At 56.1% G+C, this 19,428-nt stretch overlaps 1 protein-coding gene across 1 annotated transcript in view; it reads right to left on the reverse strand.

Annotated features, from left to right (window-relative positions):
- LOC140398964 (fibulin-1-like) overlaps nucleotides 1-19,428 on the reverse strand; it is a 316,048-nt gene that overhangs the window by 54,833 nt on the left and 241,787 nt on the right. The window contains exons 4-6 of the mRNA XM_072487977.1: nucleotides 6,904-7,033; nucleotides 5,291-5,477; nucleotides 3,369-3,455 (exon numbers count right to left, since the gene is read on the reverse strand). Coding sequence (XP_072344078.1) covers nucleotides 3,369-3,455; nucleotides 5,291-5,477; nucleotides 6,904-7,033 — 404 coding nt within the window. The remainder of the gene's footprint in view (nucleotides 1-3,368; nucleotides 3,456-5,290; nucleotides 5,478-6,903; nucleotides 7,034-19,428) is intronic.

Raw genomic sequence — 19,428 nt, forward strand, 5'->3', positions numbered from 1 at the left:
GGAGGGTCAGTGCTGAGGGAGTGCCGCACTGTCGGAGGGTCAGTGCAGAGGGAGCGCCGCACTGTCGGAGGGTCAGTGCTGAGGGAGTGCCGCACTGTCGGAGGGTCAGTGCTGAGGGAGCCGCACTGTCGGAGGGTCAGTGCTGAGGGAGTGCCGCACTGTGGGAGGGTCAATGCTGAGGGAGTGCCGCACTGTGGGAGGGTCAATGCTGAGAGAGTGCTGCACTGTCGGAAGATCAGTGCAGAGGGAGCGCCGTGCTGTCGGAAGGTCAGTGCTGAGGGAGCGCCGCACTGTCGGAGGGTCAGTGCTGAGGGAGCGCCGCACTGTCAGAGGGTCAGTGCTGAGGAAGTGCCTCACTGTCGGAGGGTCAGTGCTGAGGGAGCGCCGCACTATCGGAGGGTCAGTGCTGAGAGAGCCGCACTGTCGGAGGGTCAGTGCTGAGGGAGCGCTGCACTGTCAGAGGGTCAGTGCTGAGGGAGCGCCGCACTGTCGGAGGGTCAGTGCTGGGGGGGTGCCGCACTGTCGGAGGGTCAGTGCTGAGGGAGCGGCGCACTGTCGGAGGGTGAGTGCTGAGGGATCGGCGCACTGTCGGAGGGTCAATGCTGGGGGGGTGCCGCACTGTCGGAGGGTCAGTGCTGAGGGAGCTGCGCACTGTCGGAGGGTCGGTGCTGAGGGAGTGCCGCACTGTCGGAGGGTCAGTGCTGAGGGAGCACCGCACTGTCGGAGTGTCAGTGCTGAGGGAGCCGCACTGTCGGAGGGTCAGTCCTGAAGGAGCGCCGCACTGTCGGAGGGTCAGTGCTGAGTGAGAGTCGCACTGTCGGAGTGTCAGTGCTCAGGAAGTGTCGCACTGTCGGAGGGTCAGTGCTGAGGGAGCGCCGCACTGTCGGAGTGTCAGTGCTCAGGAAGTGTCGCACTGTCGGAGGGTCAGTGCAGAGGGAGCGCCGCACTGTCAGAAGATCAGTGCTGAGGGAGCGCCGCACTGTCGGAGGGTCAGTGCTGAGGAAGCGCCGTACTGTCGGAGGGTCAGAGCTGAGGGAGCGCTGCACTGTCGGAGGGTCAGTGCTGAGGGAGTGCTGCACTGTCGGAGGGTCAGTGCTGAGGGAGTGCTGCACTGTCGGAGGGTCAGTGCTGACGGAGCACCGCACTGTCGGAGGGTTAGTGCTGATGGAGCGCCGCACTGTCGGAGGGTCAGTGCTGAGGGAGCGCCGCACTGTCGGAGGGTCAGTGCGAGGGAGCGCCGCACTGTCGGAGGGTCAGTGCTGAGGGAGCGCCGCACTGTCGGAGGGTCAGTGCTGAGGGAGCGCCGCACTGACGGAGGGTCAGTGCTGAGGGAGCGCCGCACTGTCGGAAGGTCAGTGCTGAGGGAGCCGCACTGTCGGAGGGTCAGTGCTGAGGGAGCGCTGCACTGTCAGAGGGTCAGTGCTGAGGGAGCGCTGCACTGTCAGAGGGTCAGTGCTGAGGGAGCGCCGCACTGTGGGAGGGTCAGTGCTGAGGGAGTGCCGCACTGTGGGAGGGTCATTGCTGAGGGAGTGCCGCACTGTGGGAGGGTCAGTGCTGAGGGAGTGCTGCACTGTCGGCGGGTCAGTGCTGAGGGAGCGCCGCACTGACGGAGCGTCCGTGCTGAGGGAGCGCCGCACTGTCGGAAGGTCAGTGCTGAGGGAGCGCCACACAGCCGGAGGGTCAATACTGAGGGAGCGCCGCACTGTCGGAGGGTCAGTGCTGAGGGAGCGCTGCACTGTCGGAAGGGTCATTACTGAGGGAGCGCTGCACAGTTGGAGGGTCAGTGCTGAGGGAGCGCCGCACTGTCGGAGGGTCAGTGCTGAGGGAGCGCCGCACTGCCAGAGGGTCAGTGCTGAGGGAGCGCCGCACTGTCGGAGGGTCAGTGCTGAGGGAGCGTCGCACTGTCGGAGGGTCAGTGCTGAGGGAGTGCCGCACTGTCGGAGGGTCAGTGCAGAGGGAGCGCCGCACTGTCGGAGGGTCAGTGCTGAGGGAGTGCCGCACTGTCGGAGGGTCAGTGCTGAGGGAGCGCCGCACTATCGGAGGGTCAGTGCTGAGGGAGCCGCACTGTCGGAGGGTCAGTGCTGAGGGAGCGCTGCACTGTGGGAGGGTCAGTGCTGAGGGAGTGCCGCACTGTGGGAGGGTCAATGCTGAGGGAGTGCCGCACTGTGGGAGGGTCAATGCTGAGAGAGTGCTGCACTGTCGGAAGATCAGTGCAGAGGGAGCGCCGTGCTGTCGGAAGGTCAGTGCTGAGGGAGCGCCGCACTGTCGGAGGGTCAGTGCTGAGGGAGTGCCGCACTGTCAGAGGGTCAGTGCTGAGGAAGTGCCTCACTGTCAGAGGGTCAGTGCTGAGGGAGTGCCGCACTGTCGGAGGGTCAGTGCTGAGGGAGCGCTGCACTGTCAGAGGGTCAGTGCTGAGGGAGCGCCACACTGTCGGAGGGTCAGTGCTGGGGGAGTGCCGCACTGTCGGAGGGTCAGTGCTTGGGGAGCGGAACACTGTCGGGGGGTCAGTGCTGAGGGAGCGCCGCACTATCGGAGGGTCAGTGCTGAGGGAGCGCCGCACTGTCGGAAGGTCAGTGCTGAGGGAGCGCCACACTGTCAGAGAGTCAGTGCTGAGGGAGTGCCACACAGTCGGAGGGTCAATACTGAGGGAGCGCCGCACTGTCGGAGGGTCAGTGCTGAGGGAGCGCTGCACTGTCGGAAGGGTCATTACTGAGGGAGCGCTGCACAGTTGGAGGGTCAGTGCTGAGGGAGCGTCGCACTATCGGAGGGTCAGTGCTGAGGGAGCGCCGCACTGTCGGAAGATCATTGCAGTGGGAGCGCCGTGCTGTCGGATGGTCAGTGCTGGCGGAGCGCCGCACTGTCGGAGGGTCAGTGCTGAGGGAGTGCCGCACTGTCGGAGGGTCAGTGCTGAGGGAGCGCCGCGCTGTCGGAGGGTCAGTGCTGGGGGAGTGCCGCACTGTCGGAGGGTCAGTGCTGAGGGAGCGGCGCACTGTCGGAGGGTCAGTGCTGAGGGAGCGGCGCACTGTCGGAGGGTCAGCGCTGAGGGAGCGCTGCACTGTCGGAGGTTCAGCGCTGAGGGAGCGCCGCACTGTCGGAAGATCAGTGCAGAGGGAGCGCCACACTGTCGGAAGATCAGTGCAGAGGGAGCGCCGTGCTGTCGGAGGGTCAGTACTGAGGGAGCGCCGCACTGTCGGAGGGTCAGTGCTGAGGGAGCGCCGCACTGTCGGAGGGTCAGTGCTGTGGGAGCGGCGCACCATGGTAGAAATCCCTCTGAGGTGATTCACCATGAATGTGGGCGGGGGGGGGGGCGGGGGGGGAGAGGGAGTCAGAGAGGGTGGGTCGTCCTCACTTTTGAATCACCCGCCTACCTGGGCAGTGGTTGACCTCCTTTTCCTCCTCTGCTGGCCAAGAGACCTGACTCGGGTTCCTGCGCCCCTCCTCCCATTCTCGCCCGCCTGCCGGTGTCACAGAAAGAGACATTCAATTTCTTGCGGTGGACTCTGAGACCTCTGGGCGTTGCGGTAGTGGGGGCGGGCGTGAACGGGACCCCCCCACCCTTCCAGTCACCTCCCCGCCCCCCCCCCCCCCCCCCGCCCTCCCCCACCGCCACCTTAACCGGCCCCCCACCCCGCAGTGGAGCAGCCCTAACGGTTGGCGGTGACAACTGTGTAGGCGATGGCTACTCAGGTTCAACAGCCCCACCCAGGTCATTCGGAAACTCCTCACCATCTGCGATATTCAGCTGCTGCTGTTCGAACTTCCCACAGCATCAGGCAGCGGCCATTCCACCCGACACACCTATTCTGGTTCTTTGACAGAGTTACCTCATTAATCTCCACCCCCACATTTAGGAATTGCCGATAATTGCTGGACCAGACCAGCAATGCCCCACACCCATATACAAATTAAACAAACATAACGTACTGCAGACTAAATAAAGAACTCTCGTCACCGCTCTGATTTCAGACCCGTCTACTAGTGATCAGCTCCTCTGGCGATGCTCTTTATTTCAAATCGACCCTTTCGGCCTTCACCACTGCCTGCCCACATCCTAATGGAAGGCTGGGACAAGGGATTGCCGCCCTGTGGACAACCCAGGCCCCCAGGCTTTCCCCAGCCGTGCTCTGCCTTTGTCCCATTCCTGCCCCCTGGTTACCTCACTCCTCAGGCCCCATCTTCTACTCTCCCAGCCCTGGCTAACCTGGACCTTACCAGGACCCCAGTGCGATGAATGTAGGAATTTTTGATATCTTGTATTATTTGTATTTGGTGCTGTAAGGGTTAAAACCCTGGGTTAGTTAGTGTGTGTGTGTGTGTGTGTGTGTGGCTGCTGTGGTCATGTTTTTATAAATCCTGGTTTGAAAGGAAGTAGACCTTCTGGAGTCAGATGTGCAATTAAAGCATCATAAAAGTTTGGGGTAATGGTCAATTATTTAGATTAAGAGGGTTCCCTGTGGATCAGATAATTAGAGACATTGTGTTCAGCTTAGCGGGTTGATGTAGTTAATGTGAGGATCCAGGCTCTGAAGCAGTCAGGTGTTGAGGTTTTCAGGGTTAGTTTTTGGTTGGAAGGGGAGCTGAGGAGGTTTCTGAAGAAATACATCCAGAGATTCGGCATTATTCCAGCAGGCGGTCAAGTCTCTTTCTTTCAAACAGTCTCAAAAGATCTCTCATTTTCAAAGTGGAGTATCCAGACATCTCTGTACAGCGAGTATTCCTGAGTCTGCGAACTGCATTTGAAAGTGGAATGAGAGCTGCGATGGTTCTGTTGTTTGAGTGGGAATAAAGATTTAAAAAAATAAAAAATTTAGAGTACCCAATTATTTTTTGTTCCCAATTAAGGGGCAATTTAGCGTGGCCAATCCACCTACCCTGCACAACTTTGGGTTGTGGGGGGGGGTGAAACCCACACAGACACGGGGAGAATGTGCAAACTCCACATGGACTGTGACCCAGGGCCAGGATTCGAACCCGGGTCCTCAGTGCCGCAGTTCCCACTGCGCACATGCCGCCGAGTGGGAATAAAGATAGCAGTTAAGGATTATTTTATTGATTAGCATTGTTTAAGGGATGATTTTAAGCTATTTTCTGATAATGTTAATGATCTCTTTGTGAAATCACTCCTGGGATGAGGAATACGTTCCTCGCAGTGCTACAAAATTAAAATCAAATGTTGGGGTTTCTGTTCACTGTGAGGGTCTGGTCTGGGATTGTAATACCAAGCAGTGCAACCTCCTCCTCCCTCCCTCCCTCCCTCCGCGCCCCGCCTACCCACTGACCACTGACTCACCGGTTGGAGCCGTCCCTTGTGGACGCCTGGGCTCGCGGCGGCTGCCGGGCGGCTGATGGTGGCGGTCCGCTTCCGCGCAGCAGATGGTGAAGACCTGCCCGCAGCCTGGTCCGAGGGCCGGGATCCGCTCGCAGGCCAGGCCCTGGCGTCGGGCCCGGTTTCCCAGGGAGCAGCACTCGCAGCAGCGCTGCAAGTGAAGAACAGTGGGGAAGGTGGGGGGGGGGAAGAAAAACAGCGAATCACCGCGCACGCACACACGCGTGACGACACAGGGAGACGCGTGTCGAGAGAGCAGCCCGTTACTCCCACGTTCTCTCCAGTGCTCTCAGGCCTCTGGGTCACAGAACATCGTGGCCCCTCCCCCACCCCTATCGCAGCTCGACCAATGAGGGAGTCTGATGCCCGCCCCCAAGCCCTCCTCCTCCTCCGCACATGGGGCAAGGGCCAGGGGAGGAGAGATTGGGGGGGGGGGAGGGGGGTCACAGCCGCGGTAAGAAGGCGGCCATTTTGGACAGAGCCGAAGAGAAATCGTTTCACTTTCTTTGGAATCCCTGACCTGTGCGCACCCCCCCCCCCCCCCCCACCCCCCCTCCCCCTCCTCCTCCCTCTCACCCTGCAATGGAGAAGCCCATCTCGGTTGGTGGTGACAAGACTGTTCTTATTGCCGACATGTTCTCCAGCGACAACCAATGGGCGTGATTTACCGGCCTCATCGCTCCCAACTTGGTGCCGCGACCACGTCATCGGATCTTGCGAGAGGCCTGGAGTGAGATTCGCCACACACCAGAATATTGGTCCGCACAAACATGGAGCAGGCGTACCGACACCTGGGGGGCGGGGGGGGGGGGGGGTTCCCAGGCCAGTGGAGACCCCTGGGCGACCGGGTGGCAGTGCCCACAGGGGCACTGACAGGGTGCCCAAGTGTCAGTGTTGGCCTGCCTTGGTAGGGGCCTGGCATGGGGCCATGCCCATGAAAGATGGGATTAATTAGGGGGGTTGAAAAGGATTGGGGGGGGGGCTGAAGGGAGGGTACGAAGGGGTCTCATAAAGGTTGGAGGGGGTTAAGGTTGGCTGTCCGGAAAGGGGGGACCCGAAAGGAGTGGGGAGTCTTGACCGGCGCGTTGAAGGAGGCCACCGCGCATGCGCGGATCCCGCGGCCCACAGTTCGCGCCGGGATTGACAGCTGGAGCGGCGCAAACCGCTCCAGCGCGATGCTGGGCCCCTGTAGGGGCCAGAATCAGTCGTGGGAGCGGCCCGTTCACGCCGTCGTAAAACGCGAGGCGTTTATTGATGGCGTGGACACTCAGCCACGGGATTGGAGAATCCCGCTCCACGTGTACGCAGGGGTGACACTGTCCGTGGACCGGGGTGTGGGGAACTCTCAAGTTTGGGGCACCCTTTCGAAATGTCAGCCAGATCCCTGAGGGGCCAGCCTTGCCGGCGAGTTCCGCTCCCCAGTGATGAAAGTATTTCTAAGTGAGGGCTGGACCGGCGAGGAACTCCCCAAGGCCCCAAAAAATTACTAGAGTGTGGGTGAACTGGCGTGGGTCTCAGCCAAAATGCCAGGGGGAAGCACCCCACCAAACTCACCCAGTCCTTCATTCCCCCCTCACCTTAAACACATCCGATCCACAGGTGTCGCCATCCTCCGGCGTACAGGAACTGTCGCGATTCGCAGCATCCACTCCGGTCTGACATCGGAACTCCTCCAACACCGACAGACAGCACTGTTCCCGCACAGACCTGGGGGGCAAGATCGGAGAGCAAGCTGACTGTCCCGGGACAGAGAGCACACACTCGCTCACACACATTCTCTCTCACACACTCACACACACACACTCTCGCTCTCACACACGCACTCTCACACGCACTCTCACACACACTCATGCACACACACTCTCGCTCTTACACACACACTCACTCACACACACACTCACACACACACAAACACTCTCACACACTCTCTCACACGCACTCTCTCCCACACTCTCTCACACACTCTCACACGCACTCTCTCTCACACACACACACTCTCTCTCACACACAGTCGCTCTCTCACACACACTCTCTTCACACACACAATCTCTCGCACACACAATCACACACTATCTCTTACACACACACTCGCACACACACTCTCACACACACAAATCTCTCACACACACACTCTCTCACACACACACACACTCTCTCACACACACACTTTCTCTCTCACACACACACACTCTCTCACACACACTCTCTCACACACACACACACACTCTCTCACACACACACTTTCTCTCTCACACACACTCTCTCCCACACATGCTCTCTCACACACACTCTCTCTCCCACACACTCTCTCTCCCACACACTCTCTCTCCCACACACTCTCTCTCCCGCACACTCTCTCTCCCACACACAGCCTTCAACACGTCATTGATGACGATGAACATCTTGCCAAGGTCATCCCCACACCCCCACTACTTGCCTTCAAACAACCGCGCAACCTCAAACGAACCATTGTTTGCAGCAAACTACCCAGTCTTCAGAACAGTGACCACGACACCACACAACCCTGCCATGGCAATCTCTGCAAGACGTGCCAGATCATCGACATGGATACCACCATTACACGTGAGAACACCACCCACCAGGTACGCGGTACATACTCGTGCGACTCGGCCAACGTTGTCTACCTCATACGCTGCAGGAAAGGATGTCCCGAAGCATGGTACATTGGCGAGACCATGCAGACGCTGCGACAACGGATAAACGGACATCGCGCAACAATCACCAGGCAGGAATGTTCCCTTCCAGTCGGGGAACACTTCAGCAGTCAAGGGCATTCAGCCTCTGATCTCCGGGTAAGCGTTCTCCAAGGCGGCCTTCAGGACGCGCGACAACGCAGAATCGCCGAGCAGAAAATTATAGCCAAGTTCCGCACACGTGAGTGCGGCCTCAACCGGGACCTGGGATTCATGTCACATTACATTCATCCCCCACCATCTGGCCTGTGAAATCCTACCAACTGTCCTGGCTTGAGACAATTCACACCTCTTTAACCTGGGGTTACCCCATCTCTGGATCTGTAAAGATTTAATCACCTGCTAATGCTTGCATTCCAAGCATTGTCTGGCATCTTAGAATCTGTCTATATATATGTTTCTGGAACATACCTCTTCATTCACCTGAGGAAGGAGCAGCGCTCCGAAAGCTAGTGATTCGAAACAAACCTGTTGGACTTTAACCTGGTGTTGTAAGACTTCTTACTGTGCTCACCCCAGTCCAATCTCCACATTAAACATGAAGGCAACCGACCGTTGGTCAGTGAGGAGAATCTCCTGCCGGCCAGGTAATGCCTGCAATGCCGCACAGCTTCAATGATGACTTGGGGCCTCCTTTTCTACAGAGGAGTGCCGAAATTCAGAGGCATGGAGGGTGCAGGAAAAGAATGCCACGGGCCTGCCTGCCTGGTTGAGGGTGGCGGCCAGAGCGACGTCTGATGCATCGCTCTCCACTTGGAAGGGGAGCGTCTCGTCGACTGCCTGCATCGCGGCCTTGGCGATGTCGGCCTTGATGCGGTCGAAGGCCTGGTGAGCCTCGGCCGCCAGTGGGAAAACGGTGGATTGAATGAGGTGGGGGGCCTTGTCCGTCTAGTTTGGGACCCACTGGGCGTAATACGAAAAGAACCCCAGGCAGCGTTTGAGGGCCTTGGGTCAGTGGGGGAGGGGGAGTTCCATGAGGGGGCGCATGCGATTGGGGTCGGGCCCCTGAACTCCGTTCTGGACCACATAGCCAAGGATGGCTAAGCGGTTCGTGCTGAACACACACTTCTCCTTGTTATACGCGAGGTTGAGGACAGTGGCGGTGTGGAGAAATTTGGAAAGGTTAGCGTCGTGGTCCTGCTGGTCATGGCCACAGATGGTGACGTTGTCTAGATACGGGAAGGTGGCCCGCAATCCGTACCGGTCAACCATTCGGTCGATCTCCCGTTGGAAGACCGAGACCCGTTGGTGACGCCGAAGGGAACCCTAAGGAAGTGGTAAAGGCGGCCGTCTGCTTCAAACGCAGTGTATGGGCGGCCGCCTTGCGGATGGGGAGCTGGTGGTAGGCAGATTTCAGGTCTACTGTCGAGAAGACCCGGTACTGTGCAATCTGATTGACCATGTCAGATATACGTGGGAGGGGGTACGCGTCGAGCTGCGCGTACCGGTTGATGGTCTGACTGTAGTCAATGACCATCCTGTTTTTCTCCCCGGTTTTCACCACTACCACTTGGGCTCTCCAGGGGCTGTTGCTGGCCTCGATGATGCCTTCCCGAACCAGCCGCTGGACCTCGGACCTGATGAAGGTCCTGTCCTGGGCGCTGTACCGTTTGCTCCTGGTGGCGACGGGTTTGCAATCCGGGTTAGGTTTGCAAAAAGGGAAGGCCTCACAACCTTAAGGGTCGTGAGGCCGCACACAGTGAGGGGTGGTAGGGGCCCGCCGAATTTCAGGGTAAGGCTCTGGAGGTTGCACTGGAAGTCCAGGCCGAGTAGTAGGGCTGCGCAGAGGTTGGGGAGGACGTAGAGGTGGAATCCATTGAACTCCACGCCCTGGACGGTGAGGGTGACGATGCAGTACCCCCGGATCGCCACGGAGTGGGTCCGAAGGCCAGGGAGTTTCGCTGGTTAGAGGGGTGTACCGCGAGGGAGGCCTTACCGTATTGGGGTGGATGAAGCTCTCAGTGCTCCCGGAGTCCAGAAGGCAGGAGATCTCGTGTCCGTCGACCGTCACCTTTGTCGAAGCGGTTGAGCGGTCGAGACTGGTCAATCGTGACCGAGGCGAAACACGGCTGGTCATCGTTGCAGGCGATGAGCGGCCCGATGAGGTGCCCGACGGGCAGGTTTCCTGGGGGAGGCAAGATGGCGGCGCCCACGGGCCACACGTGGTCCGAGGAGGGGAAGATGGCGGCGCCCATTGGCCGCACATGGGGGGTGCCGGGACAATAGCGGCGATTAGCGGGCCTGGCACACTGCAGCAAAATGTCCCTTCTTGCCATAGGCCTTGCAGAGAGCGCTCCGCGCCGGGCAGCACTGTCGGGGGTGTTTTGACTGTCCACAGAAGTAGCATTTGGGTCCCCCGGGGTTGGTTGGCTGCCGCATGGCGCAGGCGGGGGGCTGTCACTGATGGGGTCCACGATGGGCTGGGCGTCTGCGGAGTCCACGATGCACAGGGGGAGTGGGCCGCACAGTCGTGGGCATAGGCCTGAATGTTGCGTGATGCGACCGTAAGCGAGAGCGCTAGTTTTTTGGTCGCCGCGAGGTCAAGCGTGGCCCCCTCTAAGAGGCGCTGGCGGATGTAGTCAGACCCTATGCCCGTAACGATCGTGTGTCTCATCAATAGGTTCAGTGTTCAGTGGCCGAAACGGCCCGGCAGTCACAGTCTCTCACCAGGGCGAGCAGGGCACGCCAGAAATCTTCCACAGACTCACCGGGAAGTTGCCGGGATAGGAGATCTGCATAGGTCGGCGCGCCCTGGACGAGGGGAAAAAGGTTGGAGCTCAGCCGCGTGTACAGAATCTGGAGCTTCTGTGCTTCTGGGATTGGGTTTGGCGTAAACCCGATGTATGCTTCAAAACATACATCCAAGTGTTCACAGCCAATGTTCAAAGTCTTTTTTGGCGTTGTCTGCTTGAGGATGCAGCTGCAGGCGATCCGGCTTGATCCGGAGGTCCATCTCTGAAACATCTGTGTAATAAATTGATGCACTATCAATTACGACGAGACGAGAGTAGAATGTAATCGAGGCTTTATTACACAGAGCTGTGTGGCCTCCTACAGCAGCTTACAAAATGGCTGCTGTTCGGAGAGCACACACATTTATACTCCGCCTACTGGGCGGAGCCAGCAGGCAGGGATCTACCCCCGTACCTGTAGTGCAGGCGCCTTACCGTAAAACCCATAAATATATATATATATACAGTATAATACATCAGTGGTGACTACCACAAGGTCCACTGTGGAAAAGACCCGATACTGCGCAATCTGATTGACCATGTCAGATATGCGTGGGAGGGTGTACGCGTCGAGCTGCGTGTACTGATTGATGGTCTGGCTGTAGTCAATGATCATCCTGTGCTTCTCCACAGTCTTTACTACTACCACTTGGACTCTCCAGGGGCTGTTGCTGGCCTCAATGACCCCTTCCCGCAGAAGCCGTTGGACCTCCGACCTGATGAAGGTCCTGCCCTGGGCGCTGTACCGTCTGCTCCTGGTGGCGACGGGTTTGCAATCCGGGGTGAGGTTCGCAAACAGGGAAGGTGGGTCGACCTTAAGGGTCGTGAGGCCGCACACGGTGAGGGGGGGTAGGGGTCCGCTGAATTTTAAGGTTAAGCTTTGGAGGTGGCACTGGAAGTCCAGGCCGAGTAACAGGGCAGCGCAGAGGTGGGGGAGGACGTAGAGCCGGAAGTTGCTAAACTCTACGCTTGGACGGTGAGGGTCGCGATGCAGTCCCCCCGGATTTCCACGGAATGGGATCCGGAGGCCAGGGAGATTTTCTGGGTGACGGGGTGTACCGCGAGGGAGCAACGCCTTACCGTCGTGGGGTGGATGAAGCTCTCTGTGCTCTCGGAGTCAAAAAGGCAAGTCTTGTGCCCATCGATTTTCACCGTCGTTGTTGTGGTCGCGAGGTTGCGGGGCCGGGACTGATCCATGGTGATCGAGGCGAGCTGTGGCAGATGCTGGGAGGTCCCGGGCTGATCAGTGGTGGTGGAGGTAGTGACAGGCGATGAACGGCCAGACGAGCAGGGGTCCTGAGCAGGGGCCAAAATGGCGCCGAAGATGGCGGCGGCCACGGGGAGCACATGGTGGGTGGCACCAAAGATGGCGGCGCCCATGGGCCGCACGTGGCCTGCGGAGAAGAAGATGGCGGCACCCACGGGCCACACGTGGCTTGCGAGGAGGAAAATGGCGGCGCCCCTGGGTCGCACGTGGGGGGTGCAGGAACGCCGGGCCTGGCAATCAGAAACAAAGTGTCCCTTCTTCCCACATCCGTTGCAGGTCGTGCTCCGCACCGGGCAGCGCTGCTGGGGGTGTTTATTCTGCCTGCAAAAATAGCACTTCGGCCCCCCGGAGTTGCCCACGATGCCCACGAGGGTGCCGCGTGTTCGGGGGCGTACGACTGGACGTTACGGGAGGCCACTTCTAACGAGTTCGCGAGCTGCCTAGTTCCCGCGAGATCAAGCGCACCCCCTCCAGTAGGCGCTGGCGGATATACGCAGACCTCATGCCCGCAACGAAGGCGTCTCGGATTAAAGGTTCTGGTGCTGGGCTGCCGAAACTGCCTGGCAGTCACAGTTCCTCCCCAGGATGAGCAGGGCACGCCAGAAATCGTCCAGAGACTCCCCGGGGAGTTGCTGTCTTGTGGCCAGGAGGTGCCTGGCGTATAGTTGGTTGACTGGTCGAACGTAATGTCCCTTCAGGAGCTCCATCGCTTCGGAGTAAGTGGGCGCATCCCGGATGAGAGGAAAAATGTGAGGGCTCACCCGTGAATAAAGGACTTGGAGCTTCTGTGCGTCCGAGGGTTCCTCAGCGGCTGTTCGGAGGTAGCTTTCGAAGCAGGCTAGCCAGTGGTCAAAGGCGGACGTAGCGTTTGCTGCTTGAGGGCTCAGCTGCAGGCGATCAGGCTTGATGTGGAGATCCATCGTTTTAAAAATCTTTGCTAATAAATTGATGCGCTATCAATTACCACAAAGACGAGAATAGTGGAACAATCGAGGCTTTATTGAGCAAAGATGTTGTGCCTCCTGTAGCTGCCACCAGAATGGCTGCAGCACCGGCGAGCACACACATTTATACTCCGCCTACTGGGCGGAGCCAGCAGGCAGGGATTTACCCAGGTACCTCTAGTATATGTGTCTTACCGTAATACATATAATACAGCTAGTGGTGACTACCACACACACACACACACTCACAGTCACACACTCTCTCACACACACACTCACACACTCTCACTCACACACAGACTCTCTCTCACACACACACACACACTCTCTCTCACACTCACTCACTCACACACACTCTCACACACACTCTCACCCACACTCTCACACACACACTCTCACACACATACTCCCTCACACATACACCCTCACACTCACACTCTTTCACACTCACACACACTCACACACGCATGCTCTCTCACACGCACACTCTCTCTCTCACACACACACTCACACACTCTCACTCACACACAGACTCTCTCTCACACACACACACACACTCTCTCACACTCACTCACTCACACACACTCTCACACACACTCTCACACACATACTCCCTCACACATACACCCTCACACTCACACTCTTTCACACACACACACTCACACACGCATGCTCTCTCACACACACACTCTCTCACACACACACACTCTCTCACACTCACTCACTCACACACACTCTCACACACACTCTCACACACACTCTCACAAACACTCTCACACACACTCACACACGCTCTCTCACTTACACACTCTCACACACATACTCCCTCACACATACACCCTCACACTCACACTCTTTCACACTCACACACACTCACACACACATGCTCTCTCACACACACACTCTCTCTCACACACACACACACTCTCTCTCACACTCACTCACTCACACACACGCTCACACACACTCACACACACACACGCTCTCTCGCACACACACTCTCTCTCTCACACACACTCTCTCACACACACACTCTCTCTCACACGCATGCTCTCTCACACACACTCTCACGCACACGCTCTCTCACACACACTCACACACACACGCTCTCTCACACACACACTCTCTCTCACACACACACACACTCTCTCACACACACTCTCACTCACACACTCACACACATACTCCCTCACACATACTCCCTCACACTCACACTCTTTCACACTCACATACACTCACACACGCATGCTCTCTCACACACACACTCTCACACACACTCTCTCTGTCACACTCTCACACACATACTCCCTCACACTCTCACATACATACAAACTCACAAACAGGCACACCTACACTCTCACAAACACACGCACTCTCACACACATGAACATACACACACACTCTCTCTCACACACACACTCTCACACATGCACACACACTCTCTCACACGCAGACAAACTTTCTATCTCACACACACACTCACAAAAATACACATGCTCTCTGCCACACACCCGCATTTTCTCTCACACACACTCTCTGAATCACACACACTCACACAAACCTTCTCTCTCTCTCACACATACTCATACACACACACTCTCTCACACACACTCTCTCACACTCAACCACACACTCTCATACACACACACTCTCGCACACACACTCTCTCACACACACTCTCTCACACTCACCCACACACTCTCTCACACATACTCATACACACACACTCTCGCACACACACTCTCACACTCTCTCTCTCACACACACACTCACACACACTCTCACACACACACTCTCACTCACACACTCTCACTCACACTCTCACTCACACACTCTCACACACATACTCCCTCACGCATACTCCCTCAGACTCACACTCTTTCACACTCACACACGCATGCTCTCACACACACACTCTCTCACACACACACACACACACACACTCTCTCTCACACTCACTCACTCACTTACACATACTCTCACACACACTCGCTCTCTCACACACACACTCTCTCACACACACACTCTCTCTCACACACATGCTCTCTCTCACACACTCTCTCTCACACACACACTCTCTCACACACACGCTCTCTCTCACACACACACACTCTCACACACACTCTCTGTCACACACTCTCACACACATACTCCCTCACACATACTCCCTCACACTCACACTCTTTCACACTCACACACACTCACACATGCATGCTTTCTCACACACACTCTCTCACACACACACATACTCCCTCACACACTCTCTCTCACATACATACAAACTCTCACAAACAGGCACACATACACTCTCCCAAACACACGCACTCTCACACACATGAACATACACACACACTCTCACACACACACTCACACATGCACACACACTCTCTCACGCAGACAAACTTTCTATCTCACACACACACTCACAAAAATACACATGCTCTCTGCCACACACCCACATTTTCTCTCACACACACACTCACACAAACCTTCTCTCTCTCACACATACTCATACACACACACTCTCGCACACACACTCTCTCACACTCACCCACACATCCTCACACACACACACTCTCTCTCACACACACACTCTCACACACACTCTCACAAACGCACTCTCTCACACACGCAGGCACACACACTCTCTCACCAACTTTCTCACACACACTCTCACACACACACACTCTTTCTCACAACCCTCTCACACACACACTCACAAACACACGCTCTCTCACACACACAGGCACACACACTCTCTCACCAACCTTCTCACACACACACAAACACACACACACACAGACAGTCTCTCTCATACTGACACACACACTCTCACAAACACACACACATGCACATATACACACAGACTCCCCCACAAACACACACACACACGTGCGAGAAAGAGTGTGTGTGTGAGAGAGAGTGAGCTGTCAACAGAGAGTGAGCAGAGAGTGAACGATGAATAGAGAGTGAGCAGAGAGTGAGCGGTCAACAGAGAGTGAGCAGAGAGTGAGCAGAGAGTGAACGATGAATAGAGAGTGAGCAGAGAGTGAGCGGTCAACAGAGAGCGAGCAGAGAGTGAGCGGTCAACAGAGAGTGAGCAGAGAGTGAGCAGTCAATAGAGAGCGAGCAGAGAGTGTGTGATCAATGTAGAGCGAGCAGAGAGTGAGCAGTCATAGAGAGAGTGAGCAGAGAGTGAGCGGTCAATAAAGTGAGCAGAGAGTGAGTGGTCAATAGTGAGTGAGCAGAGAGAGAGCGGTCAATAGAGAATGAGCGGTGAGTTAGTGGTCAATAGAGAGTGAGTAGAGAGTGATGTGGTCAATAGAGAGTGATTAGAGAGTGAGCGGTCAAAAGAGAGTGAGCGGTCAATAGAGAGTGTGTGGTCAATAGAGAGTGAGCAGACAGTGAGTGGTCAATAGAGTGTGCAGAGAGTGAGCGGTCAATAGAGAGTGAGCGGTGAGTTAGTGGTCAATAGAGAGTGAGCAGAGAGTGAGTGGTCAATAGAGTGAGCAGTCAGTGAGCGGTCAATAGAGAGCGAGCAGTTAATAGAAAATGAGCAGAGAGTGAGTGGTCAATAGGGAGTGAGCAGTCAATAGAGAGTGAGGAGAGCGTGAGCGGTCAATAGAGAGCGAGCAGTCAATAGAAAGTGACCAGAGAGTGAGCGGTCAATAGAAAGTGAGCAGAGAGTGAGTGGTCCCTAGGGAGTGTGCAGAGAGTGAGCGGTCAATAGAGAGTGAGCAGAGAGTGAGTGGTCAATAGAGAGTGAGCAGAGAGTGAGCGGTCAATAGAGAGCGAGAGCAGAGAGTGAGCGGTCAATAGAGAGTGAGCAGAGAATGAGCGGTCAGTAGGGAGGGTGCAGTGAGTGAGCGGTCAATAGAGAGTGAGCAGTGAGTGAGCGGTCAATAGAGAACGAGCAGAGAGTGAGCGGTCAATAGAGAGCGAGCAGAGAGTGAGCGGTCAATAGAGAGGGAGTGGTCAATAGAAAGTGAACGGTCAATAGAAAGCGAGAGCAGAGAGGGAGCAGTCAATAGAGAGTGAGCAGAGAGTGAGCGGTCAATAGAAAGTGAGCGGTCAATAGAGAGGGAGCAGAGAGTGAGTGGTCAATAGAGAGAGCAGTCAATAGAGAGCGAGCAGAGAGTGAGCGGTCAATAGAGAGCGAGCAGAGAGTGAGCGGTCAATAGAGAGTGAGCGGTCAATAGAGAGGGAGCAGAGAGTGAGTGGTCAATAGAGAGAGCAGTCAATAAAGAGCGAGCAGAGAGTGAGCGGTCAGTAGAGAGTGAGCGGTCAATAGAGAGTGAGCAGAGAGTGAGCGTCAATAGAGAGTGAGCAGTCAATAGAGAGTGAGCAGAGAGAGAGCGGTCAATAGAGAGTGAGCGGTCAATAGAGAGTGAGCGGTCAATAGAGAGTGAGTGGTCAATAGAGAGTGAGTGGTCAATAGAGAGTGAGCAGAGATAGAGCGGTCAATAGAGAGTGAGCGGTCAATAGAGAGGGAGCGATCAATAGAGAGTGAGCGATCAATAGAGAGTGAGCGGTATATAGAGAGTGAGTGGTCAATATCGAGTGAGCAGAGAGGGAGCGGTCAATAGAGAGCAAGCAGAGAGTGTGCAGTCAATAGAGAGTGAGTGGTCAATAGAGAGTGAGTGGTCAATAGAGAGTGAGCGGTCAATAGAGACTGGGCGGTCAATAGAGAGTGAGCGGTCAATAGAGGGTGAGTGGTCAATAGAGAGTGAGTGGTCAATAGAGAGTGAGCGGTCAATAGAAAGCGAGAGCAGAGAGGGAGCAGTCAATAGAGAGTGAGCAGAGAGTGAGCGGTCAATAGAAAGTGAGCGGTCAATAGAGAGGGAGCAGAGAGTGAGTGGTCAATAGAGAGAGCAGTCAATAGAGAGCGAGCAGAGAGTGAGCGGTCAATAGAGAGCAAGCAGAGAGTGAGCGGTCAATAGAGAGTGAGCGGTCAACTGACAGTGAGCAGAGAGTGAGCGGTCAATAGAGACCGAGCAGAGAGTGAGCGGTCAATAGAGATCGAGCAGACAGTGAGCGGTCAATAGAGAATGAGAAGAGAGTGAGCGGTCAATAGAGAGTGAGCAGAGAGTGAGCGGTTAACTGAGAGTGAGCAGAGAGTGAGCGGTCAATAGAGAGTGAGCAGAGAGTGAGTGGTCAATAGAGAGAGAGCAGTCAATATAGAGTGTGCCGAGAGTAAGCGGTCAATAGAGTGAGCAGAGAGTGAGTGGTCAATAGAAAGTGAGCGGTCAATAGAAGGTGAGCAGAGAGTGAGCCGCCAATAGTGAGTGAGCGGTCAATAGAGAGTGAGCGGTCAATAGGGAGTGAGCGGTCAATAGAGACTGAGCAGAGAGTGAGTGGTCAATAGAGAGAGAGCGGTCAATATAGAGTGAGCCGAGAGTGAGTGGTCAATAGAGAGTGAGCAAAGAGTGAGCGGTCAAGAGAGAGTGAGCGGTCAATAGGGAGTGAGCAGAGAGTGAGCGTCAATAGGGAGTGAGCAGAGAGTGAGCGGTCAAGAGAGAGTGAGCGGTCAATAGAGAGTGAGCTGAGAGTGGGCGGTCAATAGAGAGTGAGCAGAGAATGAGCGGTCAATAGAGAGTGAGCGGTCAATAGAGAGTGAGCAGAGAGTGAGCGGTCAATAGAGAGTGAGCGGTCAATAGAGAGTGAGCAGAGAGTGAGCGGTCAGTAGAGAGTGAGCAGTAAATAGAGAGTGAGCAGAGAGCGAACGGTCAATAGAGAGTGAGCAGAGAGTGAGCGGTCAATAGAGAGTGAGCAGAGAGTGAGCGGTCAGTAGAGAGTGAGCGGTCAATAGAGAGTGAGCAGAGAGTGAGCGTCAATAGAGAGTGAGCAGAGAGTGAGCAGTCAATAGAGAGGGAGCAGAGAGAGAGCGGTCAATAGAGAGTGAGTGGTCAATAGAGAGTGAGCGGTCAATAGAGAATGAGTGGTCAATAGAGAGTGAGCAGAGAGGGAGCGGTCAATAGAGAGTGAGCGGTCAATAGAGAGTGAGCGGTCAATAGAGAGTGAGCGGTCAATAGAGAGTGAGCGATCAACAGAGAGTGAGCGATCAATAGAGAGTGAGCGATCAATAGAGAGTGAGCGGTATATAGAGAGTGAGTGGTCAATATAGAATGTGCCGAGAGTGAGCGGTCAATAGAGAGTGAGCAGAGAGTGAGTGGTCAATAGAAAGTGAGCGGTCAATAGAGGGTGAGCAGAGAGTGAGCGGCCAATAGTGAGTGAGCGGTCAATAGAGAGTGAGCAGAGAGCGAACGGTCAATAGAGAGTGAGCAGAGAGTGAGCGGTCAATAGAGAGTGAGCAGAGAGTGAGCGGTCAGTAGAGAGTGAGCGGTCAATAGAGAGTGAGCAGAGAGTGAGCGTCAATAGAGAGTGAGCAGAGAGTGAGCAATCAATAGAGAGTGAGCAGAGAGAGAGCGGTCAATAGAGAGTGAGG

The sequence above is a fragment of the Scyliorhinus torazame genome, chromosome 22 (assembly GCF_047496885.1).
Source record: "Scyliorhinus torazame isolate Kashiwa2021f chromosome 22, sScyTor2.1, whole genome shotgun sequence".
NCBI lineage: Eukaryota > Metazoa > Chordata > Chondrichthyes > Carcharhiniformes > Scyliorhinidae > Scyliorhinus > Scyliorhinus torazame.